The sequence below is a fragment of the Excalfactoria chinensis genome, chromosome 7 (assembly GCF_039878825.1).
Source record: "Excalfactoria chinensis isolate bCotChi1 chromosome 7, bCotChi1.hap2, whole genome shotgun sequence".
NCBI classification, from domain to species: domain Eukaryota; kingdom Metazoa; phylum Chordata; class Aves; order Galliformes; family Phasianidae; genus Excalfactoria; species Excalfactoria chinensis.
This window is the reverse complement of record NC_092831.1, coordinates 24,366,727-24,380,287: the sequence shown is the minus strand read 5'-3', so window position 1 is coordinate 24,380,287 and position 13,561 is coordinate 24,366,727. Positions and strand designations below refer to the sequence as shown.

Here is a 13,561-nt window from a genome sequence, read left to right as displayed (position 1 = left end):
ATGTTTAAGAAAGACTGTTCTGATTGTCTCAGACAAGAGAGGTAACCAAAGTAGGTGACATACATGCCCTATCTTTAATGCTAGTATGTAGCTTAGCTAAGGTACATTAAGTTCTCTAATAAACTGCTAAAACACCTAAGCTAGCTGTAATGACTTTTCCTGATGATGATCTTCCCTATCCTGTATGGCTGAGGAAGAAATACTAAAATTCAGAGATCCTGCACAGCACAGCCTGTGAGGTTGACATCCGAAGAGCAAGGGTATAAACCATACTGTGAAATCAAATTATTTGGTGCAACAGTGTACCAGGTTTGGAAGAAAAAGCACTGAAAATTGAGTTGGTCTACTAACAGGTAGCAGAATAACTTTTGGTAATTAAAATAATTAAATACGTCCAGAAACTTGAGATTTGATGAAGGAATAAATACCAGGTTTAAACTCGTTCCTATGGAACCTCCATGACTCCCCAAAGCAAGAACCTGATTCTATTCCACAGATCAGTTACTTAAACAGGCTAGTTATCAAAAAGCCCCACGAAGTTTCTGAAAAATGCAAATAATACGAATTAGCTGCAATTGTGTTTGGTTTACTTTTCTCTAAAGTTTTGCATGCTTTTGCTTAATGCAGACTTTCATTTTATTACCTTGTTTAGCTGGATTTTATGATTGTCTTGAAGGAAATCATGTAAAAGTGGCTTTAGACCGTTTCCAAAACTCTCCCTACAAGAGCATATGAGAAGTTCTGGCTGAAATGTGCTTTATGTCTGGTTTCTGCTGGTTATGATCTTGCCCTGCCCTGGGCAGCCATGCCTCCACATCCATCAGCCATCTGGCTCTGGTCTCTAGTGACGGATTTCATGAATACACTGCTTGCATCAACTTCGTTTCTGAACAACTTTGCAATGTGAACCTTTGTAAGCTTTTTCAGCGCTTCCTCAGACCAACCCATCGCCACACCTTCCCGTGCTTTTCCGTAACCGCTTGCAGGCACACTTCTAAAGCCAAACCCACCCGGGCCCAACACGCTCGTCTCCCTGGCTCCCCCCCTTCCGCGACACCGCCCATACCTCAGAAGCCCACAAGTTTCCTTTGGCTCGGCCCCTTCCTGTCGAGAGACTCCAGCGCCGATTGCCCGGACAAGGAATGAAAGGCGGTACTTAAGTGGCCGCACCGCCTCCCTCAGGCGGAGCCAAAATGGCGGCAGTGTAGTTGCACCGGCGCCGTTAGGCGCGCGCCGGGCGCCCCCTTCTGGCGGGAAGGGGTATGATGGCGGGCCGCGGGGCCAGGCCTCTGAGTCCCGTCGGGCGTCCCACGGAACTGAGCTGCAAAGGGGGCGGGCTGCACTTCTTCACAGAATCACAGAGCTGGGATGGGCCCTTAAACGCCATGTGGTCCAACCCCCCTGCAGTGAACAGGGACACTACGCTAGATGAAGTGCTTGGAGCCCCGTGCAGTCTGACCTTGAGTGTCTCCAGGGACGGGGCAGCTGTGCTACCTGTGCCATTATCGTTATAAAACACTTCTTCCTTAAGTCCAGTCTAAGCAGCTGGAATGCTCCTGATGCAATCCAGATCTCAGAAAGCATAGACCAGTGAGCCTACTCGCTGGTTCTTGGGCTTTTACAGAGCTATTTCTGACTGCAGAAGGCCAGGACAGTGGCAGGAGCCTGCTGGTGGAAAGACAGCCATTACTTACACCAGTAATGGAAACAGACTACAGAAAGCAGTGTTTGCCCATAGCATCTGCTCAGAGCTTGTATACAGTAACATAAGGTTAGCATTGAGGAAAAAACAAAGATAGACTGTTTTATTTTAAACAAACTAAACAATTGGAAACAGTACAAAGTAGTAACAAGCTAATATTCATTCAGACCACTTCCTCACCTGTTTCAGATACTTAAAAAATTGGCACTAACTTCTCTGCGATTTTTTCTTGGACACAAAATATTGTATCGAAAAACATCGTAATGAAAATGCACAAGGACATTTCAATTAAGGCTTCTACATATACTGCATGTTCTGCAATTACACATTTATTCTGTAAACTTTAAGATGTTCTAAAATTTTCCAAGGATCTACACACACACATACAAAAAGCAGTTAAATTCCATTGTGAGGCTTAATGGAATGAAAACTACCTTGTAAAAGAGGTAATAAGCCATGGAATTGTTTATCTGTGATTCTGAATGGCAATCCTCAGACCTCTTTCATTCATTTAGGTTTAGTTATTAGGTGCTCAAAAAAAGGTACAAACTAGGAAGGCAAGTATGGCTTGAACTACTAATTCCATTAAGTCAAAAAACTTCATCACTGCTCAACCATCAAAACCAACTATTTTCACAATGAGAGCAAATCTGGTTCCTGGCTGGCATTGCTTCATTTGTGGGATACTTAGAAGGCCAGTTCCTAGGAATAATTTCAGAAATGAAATCAAGCAGTGATGTCCTTCATGTTTATATTGACTAGATGCCTTTGCACTGTTGTGTTTAACCTCTGTACCTTACAAGAAAAGTTATACTTTTTATCACATGCCAAGATGACAGAAGCATGAAATGGCAAATAAAATCCACTAACAATCTCATCTTCAGGAGCTCAGCAATTCTGTAAATCAAACACACAACACTCAAAGAAACCGTGATGTGCATTTCCTGCTTTGCAAGGAAATTCCTGTGTGGAAACCTATGTGGGAACACTAAGTCGTGGCTTCATCTCCCATCTCCTACAGCAAATCACAAGGACCTCCGATGTAACACTGATGGGGAGTAGCATCCTGAATCTCTTTGTTATAATGTACACCTCAGCACCAGCTGTAATCGAGCTCCACAGTTTTACAAGAACACATACACATCATAACAACCAACTAAAAAGTTAAACAGTTCCTTCCCACAACCAAGTGGATGCCCTAAAATAGAACCAGCACCTACAGAAAAGTCCAATAGAACTCTTTTTTCCCCCCTCTCTAGAATGATGTAATTACTTACTTTCTAGAATTACTTAAATTTGCTAAATAAGCACACTAGAACTCAAGTTCTTGACAAGGCAGAAGCTGCCCTAGTTATTCATGTTCCCATTCTTGTTTTAAACCAACTTAGGCAGCAGTATAGAAACTTACTAGCTCTTTAACATCTCCCTTTCACTCTTTCATCTGGCTAAACTCACCATCACTTTTATAAAACACAGTAACCTCCAGGAAACTTTGACACTGCACTCCTTTTAAAACCACCTTCAGATATATTAAATAAAATACTGCAAAACTCAGTACATATTAAATAAAACATAAAACTAGTCTTGTGTGATACCTGCATGAGAAATGGATTTCAGACTAGCTCTTGCCCATGTCTGCTAAGGAGACTGCAGGACGTCTGCATTTATTTACTTGAACTGCTTTCTTCCTAGGATTTGTTTTCATCTTTATGGAATATCTTAGAAAAAGGATATACCTCAACTGCTATCAGCATCAGTAACAAAACACAGATTAATGATGACAATATCGCACTGCTGTCAAACAAGCACTGAACAGCAGATCTTCAGCATTCACCCACTTCCTCTGGCTGTGTAGGTAGCAATGTTTACAAAAGTAAACACTGACTTTATGTACTAAAGATAACCTACTTTACAAAACAAAGAGAAGACATATAAAAGATTTCAGACACATTTGAAAAATTAAAAATTAGCATACATAAAAGACCCATGAAATATATACAATATAAAAATACTTTTTTTTTTTTTTTTTTTTTTTGCTTTATGAAAATTATAATACATGGTTAAAATACAGAAGTGTTGAGTCATCAGTTACAGCTACAAGGTGCACGTTCCGCACTACGGCTGGACCCTGGGTATGATAACTCCCTGGGGAAATTCCTCAATTTCAGTATGAAACATCAGTTCTGAAAGAAAGAGAAAAGAATACTGGTTTTATTGAGCAAGTTTCACTTGAATATTGATTCATTATACCAGAAAAGATCTCTGGAATTTCCCCAAGCCTCCTGCTTTTCTTCGTAGCCCTTGTATTCAGCAATTCAAGACCCACCACTGTCTTTAGTAAAACTATAGTTGTCCCCCTAGGTTAACACAACTAGCACTGACATTAGCAGCTGCTTATAAGAAGTAGGCTTCAGCCTGGACACTTGAATTTGTATTTGAAAGTAGACTGATGGATTGTTCCAGTTTTGAAAGTGTCAGAGCCAAGACTGAAGATTTCCTTTTAGAGACCTGATCATTTGCTGTCTGCCAACAATTGGTCAGGGTGGCAAAATAACACAATCTGTACGTGCAGCACTGTAATTTTCTCCACTCAAGTTTGAAATCACACACTTCTTTTTGTTTTGCCATTCCATTAACATTTCTTTACTACTTGGGATAAATCCTAACATATTTTTTCTCTTGAAATTGCTGAAGCATATTATGTAATTTTAGTTGACATCTGTAAATATCTGAAATCTCATCAAAGCCTGGGCTACATCATACCTCTGTCTTCCTTGAATAAGCCTTTTACTACTTAAAAAATGACTTGTAATTACAATTTAGATATCTACTGTAAGTTTTACTTTCAGTAATAGTAAAAGCTGCCAACTAGTTATGTGTTTTAAGCTAATTGAGTTATTAGAATTAAGCAGGATAAACTGGCAGCAGCTGAAATATAGAAAGCTGTGAATTAACATTCTAGAGTAATCTGAAGAAGCACGTTTAACCTTCTTTGGCCTCCCAAACACAAATCTGTTCCTCAGTCATAACATTTCTCAGTACTACACCTGAGCAGCCAATGCAGACCGCAGTAGATAGAAGTCTGAACAAATAAGGTTTTGCCAATTAACATTTCCTACCTTCACTGTGGTCCAGCTCTGGTCGATAAGACAAGAAGATCCAACTTGCCCCAACCAGAATAGATACTACCAGATTCACCACAATCCATGGCTGAATAATTTCTTCCTCCATACCTGCAGTCCTGGGAAAAGCACATCAGCCAATTAGTCAGGGTACACACCAGTATGCACATACTTACAGTAATAACTTCAGCAGAATATCATAAAAAAAAAACAAATAAAAAACTTGCTAAGTCAGATGTAGAAATATCACTATCATCATAATGGTTTTGCTTTACAAAGATCTGGTAAAGAGAGTGTATACCAAAGATAGCAACTCAGCAAAGAAACCCTGTCAGCTCACAGAGAATGTTCACTTGGAGATTTCAACACTACATTCCTTTCCCTGGCCAAGAAACAGAGAATAAAAACCAAAATGTACTGCTCAGTTTTACTATGGTGAAAGATATATAAAAAGTCATAGAAAGTCATCAGTAGATCTTATTTTCATCACTGCTTTGTGGGGCAGCAGGACAAATGAGCAGCAAGTCAGTGAAGTCTGTCTGGAACCTTGTGCAAGGACTTGTAGACAGAGGCTGGATAAGATGGGGCTTTAGGTACATGTTAGGATTTAAGTTGACTGATACATTTCTTACTGTCAGCAGCAGGTTGAGGTTTTGTTACTATAAACCAGGTTTTTCAATAAACATCTCAATAAACTGTTGTAAGAGCTCTAAAAAGGGAAAAAATAGCTAACTGCATGCAGCAAAAGAGATACTTAAAGTTTCTATCACACTTGATGTTCTCAGCATCGTTCCAACAAGACCTTCTTTGAGTTATGACACATTTGTGACCAACATGACTGAGAGCAAATATGAGTTCTCATTTCTGAGAGGTTTTAGAGATTCAAGACACGCTCAGACAAAAGCACATGAAGTAATGGAATTCTTCGTTAATACTTTCTTATGCACATTATATAACCTTCAGAATTCACCAGTTTGACTAAGGTTCACAAGTGAGCGATGTTACAGTTCACAAAAGACCTTTCTTAGGTTTCCTACCAGATGCTGCCATTTTCTGAAGGCGGTGTGTAGAGGTTAATTCTGTCACATGTCATCTGCTGACTTAAGGATAAGATAAGAGCAGTGAAGTACACTGGAAGAAATAAAATTAGTAGTGTCAGGTATAAAGCAAGTAGAAAATGCTGCCCCATCATGAAATGATAATTATCACTACATCTTCTTTCATTTCACTTTACTTCCAGTGATATTGCCATCTTTATTGCATTCTCTCTTTTTCAGTGTTCTTCTCGAAGTCTAGGTATTCTGACCCATCAAAATTAAGTTTCTGCCCTTTTGCAATCTACCATCTACCTCAGAGATCCCATTCTAGTTTTTGCTACTCTTGTGTTTTGTGTTTGTAAGTGGGGAAACAGCCATCCCAGCAGTACTATCACTATTGCTACTACTGCAAATACTTTAAAAATGCACAAAGCGTTCATAATCCTTGAATGCAATTTTCAACAACTCCCCAAGTCACTTATTTTAGAGTAGGTAATAACCATGGAGGAAAAATCCACTGAAAACAGAATGCAGGATTTTTTCCATTTACTTTCTCTCTTGAACCACATCTTATTCACTTCAGGATACTTACAGAATGAAGCCAGTGCCGCTGGGTCTAGGGTAAGAAAACCCCTCAGTGCAACTGATGCTTTTGCCAAATCAATCCTGATTAGAAAAACAAGAGTCATTAACACAGCTCAATAAGATAGCAACATTGTTCTTCTAACGGTGTTTTGTTGCTTTTACTTTTAAGATACATTTTCCTGCCTGTGTTACATTGCTTTAATAAACTACCATGCTGCATACACAAGCATAATGATCCTCATTACGCCAAGCTCCAGAACATCTAAAATTATGGTTGATGTCCCATGAGTTTTGTAGCTCACCCACTGCAGTTAGGGAGAGTGTGGAGAGATCTGCTGCTCCCAATCCTTACCATTCATTTCAGTGTCTGCACCACCAACACAGTTAATGTTAATAAAACTACTTACAAAGCTCACACTGGTACAGGACTTAATTAAGTCAGGACTCCTCTCTGCCACCACTTATTGAAAAAAAGACACAATTCCTTCCACGAAACAGACTCCTCCCCTGGCTTACCATGCTGCCGAGGAAACAATACATCACTAAAATAAACTTCAGTGAAACCACTCTGCTTATGGCAATTCTGCCCTCTTTACATTTGTTCCTGTCATTGAGCCACAATGCAGAAACTCAGCCGAGCTGGGAAAACTATATAGCTATGTTGCAAACTTACCTGGATGAGGGATTCACATGAAAAGTAACATAACAGAAACAGCAGCTGTTCTCAACTCCCCTCGACCACAGCTCTCCAGTTTGGTTCACCTCTTGATTACACAATCAGTACCCAAACACTGATACATGGCAGCAGGTAATAGACAGAAATGAGTAACAAAAGCCTGAATATACAAGCACATCTTTTAACTGTACAACCAGCTATGTGCAAAATCATTCACCAAGAGTACTGTATTATGTCATCAACAATTTACCTATCAAAGGCTGAGACTGTACTGATAGACAGCAACAAATAGAACAAACTTTGAGCCGGGTAGGCCAACATCTTATACTGCTGGAGCAGGTTAGAAACCGTGGTAAGCTGATTTCCTGCCAAAATGTAGATGACAACGATGTTCCATACAGCATAGCCAGCAAGAAAGCCATGGGTAAAGAGTCCGATTACCCTGAAGGGATAAAAGAACACTGAGAAGTTTAATGCCTTGAATTAGAGAAGAACTACATATGAAAAGGCCTTACTAATTCACCCCTTCAGTCCTGTTGCCTGTGATAGATTGTTTTCAGGTGTTTTTTTCTGATCTAGTTTTAAAAAACCTATGCAATTGGACTTCTGCTTCCTCCCCTGACAGACTGCACCAGGACCCGAGCACTCAGCCAGGAAAGTGTGGGTATTCTGTCTGATCCTGTTGCTACAACCCTTTACTGCCGCTGCAGGAATCAAACACTTTCACTCTGTCCGCTCTCCCATTTTACCTGTAGCTCCCCAAGACCACTGCCCCTTTCATCAACGCAAGGCTCTTTTATCTGTCCTTTAAAGTCTTTCTTGAACGTCTTCAAACTGTAATTGCCTTCCTTGCTAACAAAAAGCTAAGGGTCAAGCACAGGTTTCCAGGTAAAATACAGGAAAGACATGAAAAACTCGTCGTATTTCCATCACAATAGAACCACAAATGAAAAAAAAAACAACTATTTTTTTTACTTCTGTGTGCCAATTTCCTTTTTTACAGGACAGCGTTCAGACATTTTAACTCTGCTCATCTCACAGCTGATAGGTGAATCTCATTTTGCTTCTTCTGTAGGTCCCTAGTATTTCTGTTATCATACATATCTCTTTCTATTCATGTTTCTTCTGAATCTTCGCAACACAACCTTCCTAATTAGCTTCAGCTTCTTGTTCTTTTTAGAGGCTGTATTTCAAGTGGGTGTCTTGACTGTGAATAGATATTACTGTCAACAGAAAAAAGCTAAAGCACTTACACCACTTTCATACCCAACCACCACCTACTGGAAGTATCCAAATGAAGATACATCACAATGGTAGAGAAGAGGCACTAACACCTTAAAGGTAAGAAAGAAAAAAAAAATCAACAGCAGAATGATTTCTGCTTATTTACATCAAAACATTAATCCATCACCTGAAACTTCGGTGCACCGAGAGGGCAACATCTCTGGTGGTCCAAGATGACTTCACATCCAAAAGTACACTGATATTTTCAGTGGTTTTAATCAATTCTGCACGGTCAGCTGCTTGAAAACGCCCTAAAAGGATGAAAAATTTATTTTAGAGAGTACCAATAACTTTGCTCAACATTATTACATTAATGCTCGAACTTCCTACAAAGAAAAGACTGTGGGTGTCAAAATTTCTATCAGATTTCTTCTCCCTCATGCCCCTTTTTCTGCCCTGCCAGATTCCATTCATATCATGATGCCTCTGTCAGCGTGGTATACCCTGACAGATCAGGCTATGGATTTATGAAAGCACAGCACAACTGGATAAGTACTCAGTGTTATGAACTAGAAAGGAGAGAAACAAACCAACAGAACAAACAAACAAAAAACCAACAAAAAACCCCACCTTCCACATGAAAGGTTTCTTGCAACACAGTAAATACTTCTCAGTGTTGTGACAGTATTAGGTCACATGAGCTCAGTTCTGTACTATCAGGTTTTTTTCACCCACAGAACTCAGAATTTCAACAAATCATCAACACTGCAACCCTAGCATTCACTGCTGAAAGATTTTAATGTACATTTCTTTTCAAGTACTTTTTTGCTGGCAAACTTCCATTTTAAATTCTGCCCAATAGCAACATACTTGGATTTTAAATACAACTGTGTGTTCTCTAAATGCAAGAATTTATAGAGGTTAAAAAAAAAAAATCACACAATGCACTTACGATTTTTTTCAACAAACACCTTGCTGACAGGCTGGCTAGTTCCAGTAGGAGCAGCAAACACTGGCTGCTGATCTGGGCTCCTTCTGTGTTCATCTTCAATAATGTCATCCTCCTCTACCTCCAGCTCATTGGAACTGTGCGTTTCTGCTGGCCGAGCCTTCCTGTTATCACAAGTCATAGAGCGGTGCAGAAAAAGAATAAGAAGAAAAACTTAAAAATTGAACCTCATTGATACAAACAGACCAAGCTACTGCCTGGCATATTATCCCCATTTATACATTTATAACTATAATTCTCACTAGAACACTAACACTAAACCTGATTTGGGGGCTTTTATTTCAATTAAATACCTCCTTGTGTCAAAACACTTAGTTGGATAGAAGTACAGGCCAAGAGATAAACAATTAGGGAAAATATGTACAAACCAAATACAAGGCCGAGAGAATGGATGCATGTGGTAGGAAAGGCACAGCTCTTTAAGAAAAGGCCATGCAGCAGGAGGATAATAAAGCAGCTGTTTCTCAGAAAATTAAGAAGAATACAGGAAAAAAGAAAGAAAACAGATATGCATTTTAATTTTTTATGTACTGAAACAGTAGGCTCATGCTATCATACTCTGAATTGAAATGCATTCAGACACGCATAAAACAAACATGTGAAGAAAGTGAGATCTTAGCCCCGGACATGAGTGTATGCATACAATTTGCCATGCAAGATAAATGCTAATGTGAAGTTTTCCAAGACCCTATGACTCTGCAAAGTGACACTAAGATATTATTCAGCTGCTTTTACTGCCACAGATATTCTGATCTATGAGCTATTCCTCTCACTTGGTTCTTTTTCTCTGTTTGCGGACCACTGTTTCTTCAGCTTCAGGAACATCCACGCCATTTCCATTCTGAAATAAGGATGCAATGTTCTGCTGGGTGAAGGAGGTCTCAGAATCTGGAGATTTAAAACAAGCCACATGAAAACTGTATGCCCCTTATGGGATTAGAAACATATTACTTAAATACATAGTTATTACATAAATGTGGCAGAAATGGCAACTCTAAGCTATCATTCACCCACAGAGTAATTCCACCTGTTACGAGAGCACTCAGTTTGGAACACTTTAAACCAAAACCCAAATTGGCCAGTCATAATTTTGTCCCCAAGTTTTATACAGCCCTCTTTGCAGCCTACCCTTGTCCACATACCAGGAGGCACTTTCTTCTTCTTGCGTTTCCGCTGAGGAGGGACATCCTGAGGTTCGGGAGTCAGGGGCTCGCTGCTTTCAGACTGCCGACGAACAGTTGCTTGGACAATGTCATCTGAAAACCAGAAGAGAAGCTCCAGCAATTTCAACTCAAAGCCGCTGAGAAAAAGGAAAGAAAATGCTGCTATGTGTTATATAGTGCAGAATATTTGCCTTTGCCCAGCTGAGGTGAAAATATACTGGCTAGAATATGTAAGAGATGGGAAGCACATGTGGTAATAAGAATACACAAGATGAAAAGGCACAGTCTTCATTTCACCATAACAATTTCACGTCTGGGAGGAATGCAGGTATCCAGGAAGTAGCACAATTCCCATTCAGGTGTACAACAGCGGACTGACAGAATGGAATGTAATACAGGAAGAAATAATAGCTCTGTATTTTTCCTTTCTACGTGCAAAGACAATGACGCAAGGGACAGAAAAATTAACAGTGAGAAGTTGATTCAGACAGACAGATAAGTGCGTTAAGGCAAAAATGGTGTAACATCAAAGGGAAATTTAAATTAACTGCTGAACAAACAGCACAAGAATCTAGGAGGGACCGATAAAGAAAACAATTCTGAAGAAAGATTACTCCAATCTGAGAGAAAAACCGCTCCGCTCTGGAGGAACTACCTTTCCATGGCGGGTCAACATGAAATCTTATCAAACATTCTAGCATCAATTGGTATCTTTTCATACAGGAGAACAAGCCTTTTTATAGTGCTTTCAAGTGCTGCAGTTTTTATCAGTAACAACAAAATCTACTTTTGTCTTCACTTGAAGCAACAGGCTTCTCCACCTTTTACACTGTTTTACTGTGGTAAAATGGAAAATCAACCAGCAAGTTAATGGCCAAAGTCAAAGTATGCTTTGCACCATCAATCTGCTTGCTGGAATAAAGTCACAAAAGACGAACAGTACTCTGGAGGAGGCGGAGGGGGGGGAGGGGGAAAGCACTTGACAAAAAATCAGTTTTGACAAAGAAACTGAGAAGAATACTATTCCAAAACAGAGCATTGGACTGAAGAAGTTGTATTTGTCAGGAGCTTGGCTGCTGCACAGGTATCACTCAGGATTACAAACAGAGCTTTCAGTCTTGGTGGAACCTTACCTAAAGGAGTCTTTCCTTTGGGCTTTCTTTTTTTGGGACGACTGAGTGGAATGTCATCTGCAGAAGAGAAACATAAGTCAATGTGCACAGCATGGAGAAACATCCACTTCCCTTTTTTAACAACCACACCATTCCAATTAAGAAAGAGAGTTCTTTTTACAAGCAAGGACATCCTTCAGGTGACAATTCACCAATTTTCAGAAGCAGGAAAAGTACAGCAGATAGCAGGAAAGCAAAATAACTAATATGTCTTATGTGTAACAGAGGCTAAATATACATATGCACATGTTAAGTGAAAAACTGAATGATACTCTGAAGAATAAACTACTTCATCAGAGCATAGTGACAACATTTCAGTTGCCTTGACTCAGAACTGGTAAACAGAACAAAAAAAACACCGGATAGTTCTCACAACAGCAGCCCAAATACCCATGCAATATAAACAATTATCAGCAAGCATTTAGGAAAAGCGTAAGGATCAATCCTTCAGTCCTTCCGGGCAGCCTGGTCTAGCAGTTGGCAACCCTACACATAGCAGGGGGGTTGAAACTAGACAATCACTGTGGTCCTTTTCAACCCAGGCTATGAATCATAGACTCATACTATTATACTATGCTATCATAGAATCAACTATGATTCTATAATTCAAGAGAGGATAAAATGACACCATAAGGAACTATAGATGTTTACAATTCTCACTGATGACAGAATAACTCACCCTGGTTTCCACTTCACGTTTAATGAGAAAAGGTGTTGAAGAGCAGTGCCAAAGGAGCAAAGGTAAGAACAGAGTTAGTTTTTTATCAACACACAACAATGATTCTCTCTACTTTATTTCATTATTCCTCTTATTCCCATTCCCATGTCTATTTATTGACAACTGTACATGTACACAAAAGGGTTAAGCGTACAAAGCAATCATCCAGACTCAACACTGTGTCTGTGACTGTGCAGTTTCTTGATTGGCCAGCTGTAGATCAGATTAAAAGCGATAATCACCTGGCTAATTAAAACTTGCCTGACATGTAACAAACTAACGGAAGTTATGAAACATTAGAACATATACATGACTAAAAATACACTACCTTTATATGCTGCCAATCATGAACATCACATTTGCCCTAAGGTACTTTGAAGGAATTCTGACACATCACGCCATAAAAATCTGTAGAATTACTTCCCCTTCCACACTGCTCATTAAAACGCTGGGGAAAAAAGCCCAGATTTGTCTGGATGTGGTTGGACTCGATGATCTATAAGGTCTATCCCAGCCTGAGCAATTCTATGATTCTATATTATGTCAAAATGATAAACACCTGTGCCTCCATTTGACAACACCCAGCTTGATTTCAAAAATCCCTGCCCTGAAGGATCTGTGATATAAACGTACCAAAGAATGTAGAAAAACAACAGCAACAAAGGGTTAAGGAAGAAGAAAGTGAAAAGAGAAACATCAGTAAAACTGAAACAGATGCTAATAAAACTGAAGCTGATACTTGTCCAAGACTTTAAAAGGTTTAATCTACCTGAATATTAAAAATGAGGTAAACCAGTAAATTTCTCAGCCTCTGAAAACATTAAATGCTTTATAATTCTTGTAAGGGATTCTAGAACAACAAAGCAGCAAGAAAAGAAAGTGTTTAAAAAGCTACTGTGACTGCGCAGATACTCAAACTCATTTTCTTTCATTTCCTTGCCTTTCAAAACACAGCAGTAGAGAACCACAATCAATCCAGTAAAATGAACTGATCTTACCTTGGCACTGGGGGGAGGGCACGAGGAGGGCACTGAAACATAACGGAGAGACAGAAGTCAGCTTCTGCCAGTGCAAAACCATCCTGAGGTCTGTTAAACCACTCTACAGAGAACAGCTGCTTCCAGAGGCAATAGTGACTCACACTATCTATGTT

At 39.6% G+C, this 13,561-nt stretch overlaps 2 protein-coding genes across 2 annotated transcripts in view; both read right to left on the bottom strand.

The window, feature by feature from the left end:
* Positions 1-1,121, bottom strand: part of TRAK2 (trafficking kinesin protein 2) — a 39,943-nt gene extending 38,822 nt beyond the window's left edge. Inside the window, exon 1 of the mRNA XM_072341348.1 lies at positions 1,067-1,121. The gene's annotated coding sequence lies outside the window, so the exon portion shown is untranslated. The remainder of the gene's footprint in view (positions 1-1,066) is intronic.
* A 653-nt stretch (positions 1,122-1,774) lies between these two features.
* TMEM237 (transmembrane protein 237) lies at positions 1,775-12,445 on the bottom strand. Its single transcript, XM_072341855.1, has 11 exons — positions 12,370-12,445; positions 11,652-11,708; positions 10,498-10,611; positions 10,129-10,243; positions 9,299-9,459; positions 8,534-8,657; positions 7,373-7,564; positions 6,454-6,527; positions 5,862-5,955; positions 4,822-4,943; positions 1,775-3,885 (listed from the first exon to the last, which is right to left on the bottom strand). Exons 7-11 carry the CDS (start codon positions 7,441-7,443, stop codon positions 3,818-3,820), a joined length of 429 nt encoding a protein of 142 aa, XP_072197956.1. The 5' UTR covers positions 7,444-7,564; positions 8,534-8,657; positions 9,299-9,459; positions 10,129-10,243; positions 10,498-10,611; positions 11,652-11,708; positions 12,370-12,445; the 3' UTR covers positions 1,775-3,817.
* Between the last annotated feature and the right edge of the window lie 1,116 nt (positions 12,446-13,561).

Bases quoted from the DNA above. Each gene is read 5' to 3' on its own strand.
- TMEM237 (XM_072341855.1), bottom strand. From the start codon at position 7,443: ATGTTGGCCTACCCGGCTCAAAGTTTGTTCTATTTGTTGCTGTCTATC. The intron at 5,956-6,453 runs GTAAGTATCCTG...TATTTCTTCCAG, and splicing joins AGCGGCACTGGCTTCATTCT to TGTACTTCACTGCTCTTATC. The intron at 3,886-4,821 runs GTAGGAAATGTT...TCTTTCTTTCAG, and splicing joins AGAGCTGGACCACAGTGAAG to AACTGATGTTTCATACTGAA.